Source organism: Dermochelys coriacea, chromosome 7, assembly GCF_009764565.3.
Source record: "Dermochelys coriacea isolate rDerCor1 chromosome 7, rDerCor1.pri.v4, whole genome shotgun sequence".
NCBI lineage: Eukaryota > Metazoa > Chordata > Testudines > Dermochelyidae > Dermochelys > Dermochelys coriacea.
In genome coordinates this window covers 46021531-46038644 of record NC_050074.1, presented here as the reverse complement: position 1 = coordinate 46038644, position 17114 = coordinate 46021531, and the positions used below count along the sequence as shown (strand labels likewise).

The following is a 17114-nucleotide window of genomic DNA, read 5'->3' as shown; positions in this document are numbered from 1 at the left end:
GCTGCTTATAGCAATGTAAAGCTATGACTGGGAAGGAGCCTAAACCCACTGTAACACATTTTATCCCCTCAGTTAAACTGTTAAATTCTGGTCTCTAATGAGCAATCCCAGATCAACATCTTGCATCACAACTATTATCAGAGATATCATCAGCTGCAGCAAGGGAAACACAGAACATTGTTCTTGACAGGTAAATAAAAAGAAAAATAAATTTTCCATTATTTTCTTTTCAAATGTATTTACTATTTTTGCATGTATACTGATGGAGCCAAACTTTCAAAAAGTGCAAAAAGAAAAGGAGTACTTGTGGCACCTTAGAGACTAACAAATTTATTAGAGCATAAGCTTTCGTGAGCTACAGCTCACTTCATCGGATGCATTTGGTGGAAAAAACAGAGGGGAGATTGATATACACACACAGAGAACATGAAACAATGGGTTTATCATACACACTGTAAGGAGAGTGATCACTTAAGATAAGCCATCACCAGCAGCGGGGTGGGGAGGAAAGCAGGAAAACCTTTCATGGTGTCAAGCAAGGTAGGCTATTTCCAGCAGTTAACAAGAATATCTGAGGAACAGTGTAGGGGGGGTGGGGTGGGGTGGGGGGGAGAAATAACATGGGGAAATAGTTTTACTTTGTGTAATGACTCATCCATTCCCAGTCTCTATTCAAGCCTAAGTTAATTGTATCCAGTTTGGAAATTAATTCCAATTCAGCAGTCTCTCGTTGGAGTCTGTTTTTGAAGCTTTTTTGTTGAAGGATAGCCATTTAGGTCTGTAATAGAGTGACCAGAGAGATTGAAGTGTTCTCCAACTGGTTTTCTTTTAAAAGAATGAATGGACACAAATCAGACGTCAAGAATTATAACATTCAAAAACCAGTAGGAGAACACTTCAATCTCTCTGGTCACTCGATTACAGACCTAAAAGAGGCAATACTTCAACAAAAAAACTTCAAAAACAGACTCCAACGAGAGATTGCTGAATTGGAATTAATTTGCAAACTGGATACAGTTAATTTAGACTTGAATAGAGCCTGGGAGTGGGTGAGTCATTACATAAAGTAAAACTATTTCCCCATAAAAAGAAAAGGAGTACCCGTGGCACCTTAGAGACTAACAAATTTATTAGAGCATAACCTTCGTGAGCTACAGCTCACTTCATCGGATTGGAAATGCATCCGATGAAGTGAGCTGTAGCTCACGAAAGCTTATGCTCTAATAAATTTGTTAGTCTCTAAGGTGCCACGGGTACTCCTTTTCTTTTTGCGAATACAGACTAACACGGCTGCTACTCTGAAACCTGTCATTATTTCCCCATGTTATTTCTCCCCCCACCCCACCCCCCACTGTTCCTCAGATGTTCTTGTTAACTGCTGGAAATGGCCCACCTTGATTATCACTACAAAAGGTTTTCCTCCTTCCCCCTCCCTCCTTCCTGCTGGTAATAGCTCATCTTAAGTGATCACTCTCCTTACAGTGTGTATGATAAACCCATTGTTTCATGTTCTCTGTGTGTGTATATCAATCTCTCCTCTGTTTTTTTCCACCAAATGCATCCGATGAAGTGAGCTGTAGCTCACGAAAGCTTATGCTCTAATAAATTTGTTAGTCTCTAAGGTGCCACAAGTACTCCTTTTCTTTTTGAGTTCTGAGTTACCCAGGAAAGAATTTTCTGTAGTATCTGGCTGGTCAATCTTGCCCATATGCTCAGGGTTTAGCTGATTGCCATATTTGGGGTCAGGAAGGAATTTTCCTCCAGGGCAGATTGGAGAGGCACTGGAGGTTTTTCGCCTTCCTCTGTAGCATGGGGCATGGTTGACTTGAGGGAGGCTTCTCTGCTCCTTGAAGTCTTTAAACCATGATTTAAGGACTTCAATAGCTCAGACATAGGTGAGATTTTTCATAGGAGTGGGTGGGTGAGATTCTGTGGCCTGCGCTGTGCAGGAGGTCGGACTAGATGATCAGAATGGTCCTTTCTGACCTTAGTATCTATGAATCTATGAATCTTTTTGCGAATACAGACTAACACGGCTGCTACTCTGAAACCTTTCAAAAAGTGGTTTCCATTTGTGTGCATTCAAATACACACCCGATATTAACATAAAGGTGCACAGGTTATAGATTTACCTGCATACCCAAAATGATGGGTGTGCACAAGTAAATTCTATAATTTCCATGCAGAGGTGTTGGTGCACCAAAAATGCATGTAGATGTTTGTATACATCAAGCTGCATGCACATAAATGGAGACTGGATTGAGATCCTTTTGAAAATTTGCCCTGTATTCTGTTACTGATCTCAGAGGGACCATTGGATCAATTAAAGTCTCAAGATTTAACTCAGTGGAGATTACAGAGTGGGTCACAATATATGCCTTCAAACCAAGATCAGCATCCACCAAGGGAGGCATTTGAAAATCAGACTTGGACACAGCTCAGCACCCGAGAACTAACCATGTGGGAGGGACAGATCTTGAGATTTCAGGTTAGCCTCCAACTATCATTATTGTTTCTTGGGTTGGAAGGTAATGGAAATGCCGTACACTGATAGGCTTTGGAGAGAGCAGTTTCCAACTTTCAATTAATGTATGACCTTCAAGAGCAAGGTAAGCAAGGGGAGAAAATGGAGGGAAATTTTAAATGCCCCAAAGCAGTTTTGAACTGCTTGATGGTTTAGCTGGCCCTCTGAACAGTCTGAAGACTATGACTTCACACGCTGATGTCACAAAGATGAGCACTGGCTTGTCTAGTGTGTCTGTAATAGGAACATGGACACCACTTGGCACACTGTATACTGTAACCTATGCAGCATCAATACTAGATTTTATTGCATGAAAGATACAAAAATATATTTTTATATTCTTGTCAGTGTAAAAGGGATGGCAAGCTTTTTCATAGCCCTCTCTCTGATTTGTGGCCGATGTCACGATAACCTGTCAGAAGTCCCTGTTCATTACTGTGTTCTGAGGGAGGCCACTTCCATTGCTGGTACTTTACAATGAATAATTACTTTGAAATTTTACCAAGCCTTCTAAAGGTGACCTTGTAACATGCAAGATGAAGGGAGAGTGGCATTGCTTACAGTAGGCTGAAGAGCTCCCTGTAGTTCTCATCTCCTTTTCCTTCTGATACCAAGCTGTCCAGCTTATCAATCAATTCAGCTTCCACCTGGATCAGGGAGAAATAATGGGTTAGAAATTAACTGTGTTTGCAGAGAAGGTAAATTTCAAACGTTAAGAAGGCTGAGATTGTATTTTATGGATAATTTCTTATGTTCTGCAAGTTGCCTGATTTTACGGTCCATTTCTGCCCTGATATAAAAAAGCATCCGAAATAAAACAGACCCCTTTCAAATCTACAAAATAATGGCTCAACGGATTCAGTGAAACAACTGGCCTCAGATGGGTCAGTGGAAGAGGTGAACTACAGAGCTCAATTATCCTCTTGCTGAGCAGAGGGGTAAAATGGGCTTCCCTGTGGAGATAGGCTTTTTGTTTCTTACAGGAGTTCTTGTCATCCATTTTCTTTGTTTTTATCAATACATAGATATGGACTTTCTATAAATGAATGTATCAAGTAGAATCTTACCCTGTCCTATCTGTCAGCAACAGAAAAAAAAATGGTTACCTACCTTTTGTAAAAGACAGTTACCTTTTCTTTAACTTGTGTTCTTCGAGAAGTATTGCTCATGTCCATTCCATATTAGGTGTGTGTGCTCACCATATGCACTGGTGCTGGAAGTTTTTCCTTCAGTAGCATCCATAGGGGACCAGCTCTGGCACCCTCTGGAGTGGTGTCTGCATGGGCAGCATAAGGGGCACTGCCAGCTCCCCCAACCCTCAATTCCTTCTTGCTGGAAACTCCGACAGTGGGGAAGGAGGGCGGGTCATGGAGTGGATATAAGCAACACATTTCGAAGAACACCAGTTACGGAAAAGGTAACTTTCTTTTCTTCTTTGAGTGCTTCCTCATGTCCGTTCCATATTAGGTGACTCCCAAGCAGTACCCCTGGAGGTGGGTAGAAGTTCACGGATGTGTAGATTGCAACACAGCTCTGCCAAACCCAGCATCATCCCTGGCCTGCTGAGTGATGGCATAATGGGTGGTAAACATGTGAAGAGAGGACCACGCTGCAATTCCACAGATGTCCTGGATAGGGATGTGCACCAGGAAGGCCGCTGAAAATGCCTGCGCTCTCATTGAATGGACTCTGACAATCAGCGGCGGCGGAACCCCCGCCAGGTCGTAACAGTCCTTATGCATGAGATAATCCAATTGGAAATCCCCTGCAAGGACACAGGGTGACCCTTCATCCTATCTGCTGTAGCGATGAAGAGTTGAGTCAATTTACAGAAAGGCTTGGTTTGTTCTAAGCAGAAAACCAAGACCCTCTGGATGTCCAGGGCATGAAGACGCCTCTCTTCACTGGTTTTGTGCGGTTTGGGACAGAACGCTGGGAGGAAGATGTCCTGGTTCATGTGGAAAGTGGAGACCACCTTTGGCCAGAAGGCTGGGTCACAACTGAACTTTATCTTTGTAGAAGACCATGTGTCATAAATATAAAGGGAAGGGTAAACACCTTTAAATCCCTCCTGGCCAGAGGAAAAACCCTTTCACCTGTAAAGGGTTAAGAAGCTAAGACAACCTCGCTGGCACCTGACCAAAATGACCAATGAGGAGACAAGATACTTTCAAAGCTTGGGGGAGGGAGGGGGAACAAAGGGTTCTCTCTGTCTGTGTTTTGTTTTTGCTGGGACCAGAGCAGGAATGCAGGTCAGAACTCCTGTAAAAAGTCAGTAAACAATCTAGTTAGATATGCGTTACATTCTGTTTTTTTTAAATGGCTGATAAAATAAGTTGTGCTGAATGGAATGTATATTCCTGTTTTTGGGTCTTTTTGTAATTTAAGGTTTTGCCTAGAGGGATTCTCTATGTTTTGAATCTGATTACTCTGTAAGGTATTTACCATCCTGATTTTATAGAGGTGATTCTTTTACTTTTTCTTTAATTAAAATTCTTCTTTTAAGAACCTGATTGCTTTTTCATTGTTCTTAAGATCCAAGGGTTTGGGTCTGTGTTCACCTATGCAAATTGGTGAGGATTTTTATCAAGCCTTCCCCAGGAAAGGGGGTGTAGGGCTTGCAGGGATTTTGAGGGGAAAGACGTTTCCAAGTGGGCTCTTTCCCTGTTATATTTGTTAGACGCTTGGTGGTGGCAGCAATAAAGTCCAGGGACAAAAGGTAAAATAGTTTGTTCCTTGGGGAAGTTTTAACCTAAGCTGGTAAAAATAAGCTTAGGGGTTTTTTCATGCAGGTCCCCACATCTGTACCCTAGAGTTCAGAGTGGGGAAGGAACCTTGACACCATGTATGGAGGTTCTGAGGTCAAGGCTTTAATTTTGGAAACCCATCTCACTGACATCACTGCCACCAGGCACGTGACCTTCCATGACAAGTGGGAAAAGGAGCAGGAACCTAGCAGCTCAAAGGATGGGCCAGTGAGCCTAGAGAGGACCACGTTAAGTTCCCACTGGTGGACAGGAGCCTGTTCTTGCGGGAAGAGTCTCCCAAGCCCCCTCAGGAATCTGACCATCATGTTATGGGAAAACACTAACAGTCATTGGATCAGCAGGTGAAAAGCGGAGATGGCCGTGAGATGCACTCTAATGGAAGAGTGTGCCAGGCCCTGGTTCCTCAAATGGAGAAGGTAGTCCAGAAAAGCCTGTATGGAGAAACGTGAGGGAGAGATGCTCCATTCAGACGCCCAGCGGGAAAACCTCGTCCACTTGGCCAGGTAAGTCAGTCTAGTTGAGGGCTCCTTATTTTCCAGGAGGATCTGTTGGACTCCTTCCAAACAGATCTGCTCCTTCGGGTTCAGCCACACAGCATTCATGCCAAGAGGTGAAGGGACCCGAGGTTGGGGTAAAGGAGTCGACCGTGGCCCTGTGACAGCAAGTCCAGTTGGTTGGGCAAGGGCCAGGGAGGGGCTGCTGACAGGCTCGTGAGCATGCTGAACCAGTGCTGGAGAGGCCACGTGAGGGCGATCATGATGACCTGTGCCTTGTCTCTCTTGATATTTGCCAGGTTCCTGCTGATGAGTGGAATCAGAGGGAACGCGTAGGGAACGCTGCGGGTCAGGCTCCCTGTCCACGACAGGAGGAAGGCATCGGAGAGGGAGCCCTTGCTCAGACCTTGCAAAAACAAAACCAGTGGCATTTCCTGTTCTGTCTGGTAGTGAACAGGTCCACTTGGGGTGTTCCCCACCTTTGGAAGATCATTCAGGCTACCTCTGGATGGAGCGACCACTTGTGGTGAGAGGAGAAGTCCCTGCTGAGCTGGTCTGCCAGCGTATTTCTGATGCCGGGAAGGTGACAAGCTTCCAGGTGGATCTCGTGGTCGATGCAGGAGTCCCATAGACAGAGAGCCTCCTGATAGAGAGCCAATGAGCATGCTCCCCTTTCCTGTTAAAGTAGAACATCGAGGCTGTGTTGTCCATCAGGACTCGTACCAACTTGCCCAACAGGTGGGGCAAGAAGACTCTGCATGCCAGCCGGACTGCTCAGAGCTCTTTGATGTTTATGTGTAACTATGCTTCATCCGGGGACCACATTCCCTGAGTCTGGAGGACACAGATATGCGCTCCCCAGCTGAGGTCTGAGGCCCCAACCCCTTCCAGGACTGTTCTGTGGTTGGTCCAACACCTCAGCGAGGTAAGTATCACCTGGGGAATGGTAACAATCTTTTCTTGGGTGTCTTGGGACTGGGGAAATAGACCATCGGCAGCTACTGTTGCAGGGGCCGCATCTGAAGCCTGACATAGCGGACCACGTAAGTGGACGCTGCCATATGGCCCAGCAGGCACAGACAGACCCTGGCTCTAGTCAGAGGGAATGCGGAGACTTCCGCGATGAGGTTTGTCAATGTGTGGAACCTTTCCAGCAGCAGGAACGTCCTGGTGCAGGTTGAGTCGAGGACCGCGCCAATTAACTCTATCCTCTGCACTGGCACACACATCAACTTTCCGTCGTTTACCAATAGACTCAGAAAGCGGCACATAGCTTGAAGCACCGTGACATCCCTTTGCACTTGAGACCTGGAGCTGCCCTTGACAAGCCAGTCATCAAGGTCTGGGTAGATCTGGATACCTTGGTGCCTGAGGTAAACTGCTACCACCGACATGCACTTGGTGAACACCCTCAGTGCTGTAGCCAGGCCGAACGGGAGGACCGCAAATTGGTAGTGGTGGGGCCCCACCATAACTGGAGGAAGTGTCTGTGTCCTTGAAAGATCACCATATGGAAGTATGCGTCCTTCAAGTTGAGGGCGGCATACCAGTCTCCCGGATCCAGGGAGGGGATAATAGAAGCCAGAGAGACCACGCAGAACGTTAGCTTCTTTAGGTACTTGTTGAGGTCTCGCAGGTCCAAGATGGGCCATAGACCACCCTCGGCCTTTGGGATTAAAAAGTACTGGGAATAGAACCCTTGTTCCTGTGCTCGAGAGGAACTTCTTCCATCGCATCCAGTTGTAGCAACCCCTTTACCTCCTGCGTGAGGAGACTTTCATGAGGGGGTCCCTGAAGAGGGATGGGGAAGGCGGGTGGGAAGGGGTGGGGGTAAAAAGGAACTGGAGGGTATAACCCTGTTCCACTGTGCTGAGGACCCTTCCATCTGAGGTTATAGCTGTCCAGGCAGGCAGGAAGAGAGAAAGGCGATTGGAGAACACTGGGAAAGATGGATCTGGGGAACAGTCTGCTAGGTCGCCCTTGGACGCACTCTCAAAATGACCGTTTGGCCCCCTGCTTATTATGGGTCAAGCCCGACTGGGCAGAGGGTGGAGGCGGGTGGCGCGGGCAGCACTTGTAGCCCTTGGCTCATTTATGGGGCTGGTCCTGCCGAGGCTGGCTCCCCTGGCCCTGCAGCTGCTCCAGTTTGAACCGCTTACGCGCTGGGGCTGGGACGTAGAGATCCAGGGTTTTCAGGGTAGGGTGGGAGCCCTTGAGGCCATGCAATTTGCTGTTTGTTTGCTCTGCAAATAGGGTCCGGCCATCGAAGGGTAGGTCCTGCATAGACTGCTGGGCCTCGGTGGACAACCTGAAAGGGACCGTGAGCTACTATGGGCCAGTTGCCGGGAGGATCGTCCTGAGTAGGGCGACCTTCCTTTTGGAGATGGGCCATTATGGCCCAATGATCGGCAGCGTCTCGTGTTTGATCAGTCCTGGGATTGGTAACGAGCCCTTGGAGATAGTTGGGGCTGGTCCCGGAGTTCTTGCTGCGAGGCTTGTGCCTCAGAGGGTCTGTACCTATCTACCGGCGAGGTACGCCTCGAGTCCCTCAACCAGTGTCCCCTGTGTGGGGACTGCAGAGGGCTCTGCTGAACCTGCCTCTCCAGTGCTGAGGCATGGTGGCTGCGGGTGGCCAAACACTGGCGGGATGTCCATCTCAATGGGGAATGGTACCGCTGAGGCAGGGACACACGCATAGATCCCAACGCGGGTTTTCCCCACAACCAGGGTACCATGGGAGCTGGTGAGGGTGGCATTGGGAGCGTCAGGCTCTCCTGAGCTGCTTGAAGGGGTTCAGGTATTGATGGCACCTGATGCTGGCTGGGGCCTGAACTGCTATCTGGAGTCGCAGGCAAAGCATTGGATGGCCTGCACCACTCAACTTGAGCTGGGGCCCGACTTCCCAAGGGGAATGTTGAGTTGCTTGGCACGGATCTTGGCTCGCCCCCTGCCCTTTCCTTTCCCTTGCCAGAGGTAGGAGATCTTCCCCTCACAGTCTTTTTTGGCTTCTTGACTGGAGCCATGGAAGGAGACCGGTGCCGGCTTGTGGACAGCACCTGGGGAGCATTGCACATGGAGGCCATGGTGCTTGGTGTGGAGTTAGACCGCTGCTCTGGTGCTGGAGTGAGCGCCAACTCCATTAGGTGTGCTCTTAGATGGATATTGCGCTCCTTCTTCGTCCTAGGTTTGAAAGACTTGCAGATACGGCACTTGTCACTTATGTGCCCTTCACCTAAGCACCTTAGGCAACTGAAATGTGGATTGATGATGGGCATACGCTGTTTGCAGCAATCGCAGGGCTTAAAGCCTGGGGACTGTGGCATGTCCCGACCCCTGTCTGGGTCCCATTTGTGACTAATGAAAAGTTTGAGAACTACTACTAAAGGTAACTAAGAAACTACTAACTATATATAATTATTTTACAGGATTTCAAAGTTTGCAAGAACAAAGAACGAAACAACGCTAGCCAAAGCAGCAGATATTCCAGCACCGTTACCAGCGACAAGAAAGAACTGAGGGTGGGAGGCGCCAGCGGCGCCCCTTGTACCATGCCATGAGGGTGCCACTCCAGAGGATACAAGATATTGTATCCCCACGGATACTGCTGAGGGAAAAACTTCTGGCACTGGTGCATGTGGCAAGCACACACACCTAATATGGAATGGACATGAGCAAGCACTTGTAGAAGAACTATTGTTCTTCCAGCTGTGTTGCTCATGACCATTCCATTCTAGATGTGTGCGCATGCACATGCACAGTCATCAGAGATTTTTGATTTAGCGGTATCCGTAGGGTTGGCTGTGGTGTCCTCTGGAGTGCCGCGCTCATGCTGCGGTATATAGGCATTGCCGGCCCTACGCCCTCTCAGTTCCTTCTTGCCAGCAACTCCGACAGAGGGGTAGGAGGGCAGACAATGGAACAGACATGAACAATACATCTCAAATAACAACAGTTACGAAAGGTAGGTAACTGTTTTTCTTCTTCAAGTGCTTGTTCATGTCAATTCCATTCTAGGTGACTCACAGGCAGTATCCTTAGAGTTCACAGTTGTGCGGCTTGCAACACTGATCTACCAAAATGAGCATCGTCATGGACCTGCTGGGTGAGTGCGTAATGAGACGTAAACATGTGGATGGACAACCAGTGGCCCTGCAGATATCTTGAATTGGCACTTAGGTCAGGAAGGCTGTTGCCGAGGCTTGTGCCCTAGTCAAGTGGGCAGTTACAATAGCCGGTGGAAGCACTTTAGTCAGATCATAGCAGAAAAGGATGCATGTGGTAATCCATGATGAAAGTCTCTTGGGCGGACACTGGAAGACTTTTCATCCTGACTGCCACTGCAACGAACAACTGTGTCGACTTATGGAATGGCTTGGTTCTTTCAATGCAACAGGCTAGTGCGCTCCTGACGTCCAGAGAGTGTAATTTGCACTCCTCTTCTGATTTAGGAGATTTTGGAAAGAAGACAGGTAAGTATATGTCCAGGCATGTATGAAACTGTGAAGCTATCTTGGGCAGGAAAGCTGGATGCAGTCACAGCTGGACCTTGTCCTTGTAAAACACCGAATAGGGAGGCTCCGAGGTAAGCACCCTAATCTCATAGACCTGCGGGCAGAAGTTATTGTCAGCAGGAATGAAAGCTTCTAGGAGAGTAGAAGCCGGGAGCAGGAAGCCAAAGGCTCGGGGTGGGGGGGGAGAAGGACAGAAAGATGGTCACCCAACTGATCACTCTTTTTAATTGTGATGCATAATAATAAGCCAAGTTAGGGAAAACACTAAGCAGTGCTTTTTCTTGCTTTAGCGATCACTAACAAAGATTCTGGAATCATAACTCACTTGACAATTTTGTTGACGGAGCATGAGACAGAATAAAACACATTTGCTCTACCATCATTACAGCACATTGGCTTTCCAGTACTCACAGCAGAAAACATTTATTTGTGCCACTAGCGTAAGCTCCAGAAGAGTCACAGAGAGTAGGTGTGTGTATTAACAAGGTGCACATTTTCAGTTTAGTTTCTGACCATAATGATACACTTTACTATGACATGGGTCAGTTGCCATAAAGAAGAGCAAGGAGGAGAACGTAGCCCTTTGTTAAGTCCCTTTAGAGTGTAAAGTGGCATTTCTTTACATTCAGTGCAATGTGCCTTTATTGATTTTTTCCCTCTTCTTTAAAGTGGATGCCTTTTGCTACAGAATGTAGATTTTGTTAGTAAATAGTAATCATAACAATAAGCCAAATCCTGAAACATTATTATTATCATTAGTAAACATGTATTAGTAAATATTGAGATCAATGGGACTACTCATGGGCTTGAAGTCAAGCATGTGTTTAAGTGTTTGTAAGATATGTGCCACAGATAAGACAATGCCTGCCTCAGAGGGCTTATAGTTTAAAAGACACAAAACCAGACATCAGGCTACACTCTCATTGTAGCTAGCATCTGTGGAGATGTACTTTTGATAGGCCAATAGTAGAAAAATTGTTAAAAAGTCTCAATGCACATAAAGCCATACAGGGTATTTCATCCAAAGATTTCAAAGCACTCTATGTATTTTTATTAATCACATGGTATACTCATTGTACAGATGGGAAAACTAAATACCTTTACAAATCTGGCCCTAGGTGACTAACTCAAGATCATACAGAAAGTTAGCAGCAGGGCCAGGAATAGGAGTCTTGACTTCTAGTAAACCACTGCAAGCACTAGAATACCTCATCACATATGGTTTAGAAGCATCCATTGTTTTTACCATTAGGAAGGAGAATCCACTTTCCCTTGCTCCCTGTGCAGTGAGTGCAACACTGTGTTCTGTATTAATAGGAGAAAATGCCTTATGGAAATGTTCATATAATGGTGGGACTTTGGTAGCAGTGTTGTAAAGGATGTTACTTTTTAATTAGTATCTATCCATCCATCCATCCACGTCAACTGCTCCCTCACATTCAGAAACAAACTAGCAGTACTTCTAGTACAGTGTTGCAGAAGGGCAGAATAACAGAGAGGATATAGCAAGAGCCTGGAAAACCATTTCACCTGTTTAAAGTTGCCATTTTTCCTCTGCTCCCAGTCCATCATGTCATGAAAAATGGGGATCATGATGTTGCGGACCTCTGTCTGTGAGACCAGTGTGACACCAAGGAAGGGGCCAATCATTCCCGGAATAAAGTGAATTTTATGTTCACCTGGGCAACACAAAGCAATTTATATTTAATGAAAGCCTTCCTTTTTTATTATTCCCTGTTGAGAAGAAAGTGAGACTATATGGTAAAGACACATGCAACTTGTCTCTGCATTAAGCCTAAAGAAGCAAACAGGTTCTTTCTCCAAAAATTATCAAATCAATGGTACTTTAAGTTTTCCATTTTCCATGGTGAAGTCTGCCTAGTTATCTTTACATTAATTAATCTTTACATTTAGCAGAAACTGCAGATCCTACAGGGAAACTCATTCAATATCTGCTTCACCTTTATGTGTCAGATGTATTAATTCTGCCAGAGAAGATGGAGAGATCCCATTCCCGTTTTGGAGGCTCTGGCTTCGAAGAAGAAAGGGATTTTTCAAAGGAACTGTGACAATAGTATTTAATGGATCAGCTACAGGTCCTTTAGGCTTTTTAGAGTTCCTTAACCTTATTGGTGTGAAATTTGCAATTGAATGGACAAGGACCTTGACTTTGAACCAAACAGTGTCACCTCTAGGTAGCAGGAATATACAGCATTGTTCGCAATTATTTTTATAGTGTGCTTCCACTGTAAAACTTTAGTAAATAAAACAAAATTATCTGAAAAAAACATTGATAGGGCAATATTGTTTTGAAATATCATTTCTCCGCAAAATTATCTTTCAGATTAAATTGGGAATCCAACATACACCTACATATTGGAGGTTTTCCTCTAGTAAATTAATCAGCCTCTTAGGTGGTCCTACAATTGCAAAAAGACAGGGGTAGGAAAAGAGAAATAAATAAATCAGGAAAAGCAGAAAAGAATGATTTTGATTTAAAGAGATAATAACTTTAATTCCTAGGGGAGCATATGTCATTAACTCTGCAATATTAAAACTCCTATTTCATTTCTCAGGTTTCAGAGTAGCAGCTGTGTTAGTCTGTATTCGCAAAAAGAAAAGGAGTACTTGTGGCACCTTAGAGACTAACAAATTTATCTGAGCATAAGCTTTCGTGAGCTACAACTCACTTCATCGGATGAAGTGAGCTGTAGCTCACGAAAGCTTATGCTCAAATAAATTTGTTAGTCTCTAAGATGCCACAAGTACTCCTTTTCTTATTTCATTTCTGTCATTCTGCATGTGAAGCATAAAGCAGACACTTTGGTATATTCCTCAAAATCATGATCTGGATTATTACAATTTAGACATACTAGATTTTGTCTTTTAAGCTGCATGTGACATTTGTTTAAGCCTGTTAACAATTTCATGAATATTGCTATCTACTTTTCAGACAAATAATGAGAAGCAAAGTGTGTTTCTAACATAACTAATACAATGGAGTCAATGTGATACATTCCCTGCCAATGTGATGTGGCACATGCCATAAGATGCCACGCTGCACCCCAGCTCACTTCAACCAAAATATGTTATTTAGATCAGAAATAAGCACAATTCATAGTTTTGTAGATTATAAGGAGGCCAGAAGGGATCATTGTGATCATCTAATCTAACCTCATGTATAACACAGGACACAGGATTTCCCTGAATTAATTCCTGTTTGAACTAGACCATATCATTTAGAAAAACATCCAATCTTGATTTTAAAATTGGCAGTGATGGAGAATCCACCACAACCCTTGGTAAATTGTTCCAAAGGATAATTACCCTAACTGTTAAAAAATTATGCCTTATTTCTAGGGTGAATTTGTCTAGCTGCAATTTCCAGCCATTAGACCTTGTTATACCTTTGTCTGCCAAATTGAAAAGCCCTCTGTTACCTGTTCCATAAGTAGATTCTTATAGTCTGAGATCAAGTCACCCCTTAATATTGTCTTTGTTAAGATAACAGATTGAGCTCCTTGAGTCCTTCACTATATAGCATGTTTTCAATCCTTTCATCATTTTTGTGGCTCTTCTCTGAATCCCTTCCAATCAATATCAATGTCTTTCACTAATTTTGGACACCAGAAATGGGCACTATATTTCAGTAGTGGTTGCACCTGTGCCAAATATAGAGATAAAATAACCCCTCTACTCCTATTCAACATTCTCTGTTTTTTAATAATCAAGAAACACATTAGCACTTTTGGCCATAGCTTTACTCTGGGAGCTCTTGTTCAGCTGATTATCCACCATGCCCCCCAAGTCCTTTTGGAGTCACTGCTTGCCAGGACAGAATTCCCCCATCCTAGAAGTAAGGCCTACATTCTTTGTTCCTAGATGTAGGATTTTACATGTAGCCACATTAAAAGCTTATTTGTTGCTTGCACCCAGTTCACCAAGTGATCCAGATCATTCTGTAGCAGTGACTTATCCTCATTATTTACTACCCAATCTTTGTGTCATCTACATACTTTACCAGGAATGATTGTATGTTTTCTTCCCAGACAGATAAATGTGTTAAATAGCATAGGGCCAAGAAATGATTTCTGTAGGGCCCCGCTAAGAACACACTTGCCTGATTATGCTTCCCCATTTACAATCACATTTTATGAGCTATCAGTTAGCTAGTTTTAGCAGATTCAATATATGCTGTGTTGATTTAGTAACATTCCAGTGTCAATCAAAATATCACATGGTACAAACTCAAATGACTTACAGAAATGTGAAGTCTATTACAACTGGTAAACAACTATTGGATAATTGTGGGCAAACTTTTGTGTTTTTTTAACCAGTAACAGAGAATTTGTTATTATACTTATCAGACACATTAATAAAGCACTCATAAATATGCACTTTACTGCATGTCACTTCTGTACATGATCGCTAGCTGTCCACTTTTAGAATTCTGCATCACCCTGACTTGTTCTGTTGTACCATTTGCAAATGGATGAAATTGGACACAGCTGTAAAGGTTTAGTTTCAGCGATGCAGTCATAGACCAGATTAAAGACAAGAGTATACAAGCGTATCTCAAGTTAGACTAGATTGCAGCACAACAGCATGGATATCCAAATGCTAATGCAGTACATCATCTGGGAATACCAAAGAAAAGCTATTGAAACCATTCACTATAAGATTTGAGAGTAAAGTATTCAAATTCATAGGAATGAGTTATTTCAAATGAGAAAAATATCACCATAGAGCTATGCAGGAAGTAATTTTTTTTAGTTGAAAATTCCTGAAGAATCTACAAGACCCAGCATAAGCTCTGTGGGGTCACAGCACTAAAGCTGAATATTAGTAATGCAATTCTTAAACAACTTTAGTTTTGGTGATTAGAAGGAGAACAGGAGACAGAGAGACATACCCAGGTTCTGCCACATGCTGAACAACTCATATGCCATCATCACTCGCATGTCGCCGTATCTGAAAGAGACGGCATAGACAATCCCTTAATGGGACAAAATGCAGCAAGTTGGTGATCTAATGAAAGTAAATTAATATTTAAACCAAGGTTATACTTTTTAAGAACATCAAGGGATTCATCAAATTGATGACTACTTGTCCTATGACCTCTACTTATGATTCTTCTGGGATGATTCCTCTCACTGCCTGTAATGTATGGGAGTTTGTGATAAAAACCTATATCCTACTTTTGAGGTGATGTCAAAAATCAGAGTTTTGGAGGCAAGGAGATCATTTCTTACTTGTCCAGAATCTTCTTTTTCTTAGCTGGAGTGACAATTTCTAGCTGCAGGCTTGGCTGGTTTATAAACAGAACTGCCAAGCTGAAATAGGAGTTCCACACCTAGAAAACAGGAAGGAAATTAAACACATGACAGTCCAAAGGCAGAACAAGTTCTGAACACAAACATACATGCCATGTTTACATTTTACAGAAGGCATCAGGTTGTTCCACCTTAAGTCAGAGGAAAATAGGTAATTATGTCTCAATAAACCAGATGCAATAATAAACTAAGTTAAATCAGTGCCAGGAATTATACAAATACTGGAGGGAATGACAATTAAAAGAATCCAGCAGCAAGGGAGTGGTGGGGATTCAGACATAGGCCTTTCACCTCTTGACACCTGAATTCAACTCTGCATTAGGCCAAAAGTGAAATGAGTTTGGCAGTTTCAAATATTCCTAGTGAACACATTTTCATACCCTAAACCACAACATAGAGTGTGCTTTGAATTACATTAGACACTATACATTCTTGACTTTAGCCAATGCAAGCAGTCTCACTTTTCGTACCATTAGAATTCATAATGCTTCTGCTCTTCTGGGATTTTCCAGTTTAGTCAAAGCCTCAGCAGAGTTTGAAGACTGACTGTATCAGCTAGTTTATTTTCTGAGCTAACGAACATAGTAAACATAATCCATTAACATAGAGTAGCCACTGTTCCTGCATTGCTGCTGGTTTTAAAGGCTGTCATGAAATTTTCTAGATCTCAATCCTTACCTTAAAATCAAAGTCTGTTTCTGTGAAGTTCTTGTGCAGGGCAGAGGACAGGTACTGGACTGTTGTAACTATGATACTATAATTAAAAAAAAAGATCCTTTTCAATATGCAGTACAAATTACATTCAAAGAGTTTTTGAATGGCTCTGAGCACTAATGCTTTCTGTTATATTTCAAAATGCATTTTGGCACTCTTTCTTTATGCAGTCATTTCTAGATATCACCATAAAAGTCACTGTGTTTTTTTTTTTTTTTAACAAAGACTTCAAATTAAATAATGCAAGGCAAAATTCACAAATACGTTTTCCTGAAATATTGTAGATTTTGGAAACTGAAGAGTATCTTTGTAATGGATGAGTTTATTTTGAAAAGTCCAGTACTGCACTTAATAAATAAAAGAACAAACATAACTTATTTATTTTTGAGACTAACAAATTTATTAGAGCATAAGCTTTCGTGAGCTACAGCTCACTTCATCGGATGCATCCGATGAAGTGAGCTGTAGCTCACGAAAGCTTATGCTCTAATAAATTTGTTAGTCTCTAAGGTGCCACAAGTACTCCTTTTCTTTTTGCGAATACAGACTAACACGGCTGCTACTCTGAAACCTGTCATTATTTATTTTTGTTTCTGTGCATTTCTTTAATCAAAAAGGTAAAATTTTTCAGGGATGCACGATCCTCTACAGTTTTTGGACTTTGCTGTAAATTGATCTCCTCTGTACATTTTGGGTAATATTTTGTAAGCTCTGGGTTCACTGGGAAACTTAAATTTTTTTGTAGGTGCTTTGAGCAGAGGGTTGAACTA

General features: G+C 43.4%; 1 protein-coding gene across 1 annotated transcript in view; it reads right to left on the bottom strand.

The window, feature by feature from the left end:
* Positions 1–17114, bottom strand: part of DOCK3 (dedicator of cytokinesis 3) — a 603029-nt gene that overhangs the window by 79025 nt on the left and 506890 nt on the right. The window contains 5 exon segments of the mRNA XM_043518507.1: positions 3086–3171; positions 11828–11976; positions 15210–15268; positions 15550–15650; positions 16309–16384. Of these exon segments, the coding sequence (XP_043374442.1) occupies positions 3086–3171; positions 11828–11976; positions 15210–15268; positions 15550–15650; positions 16309–16384 (471 nt within the window).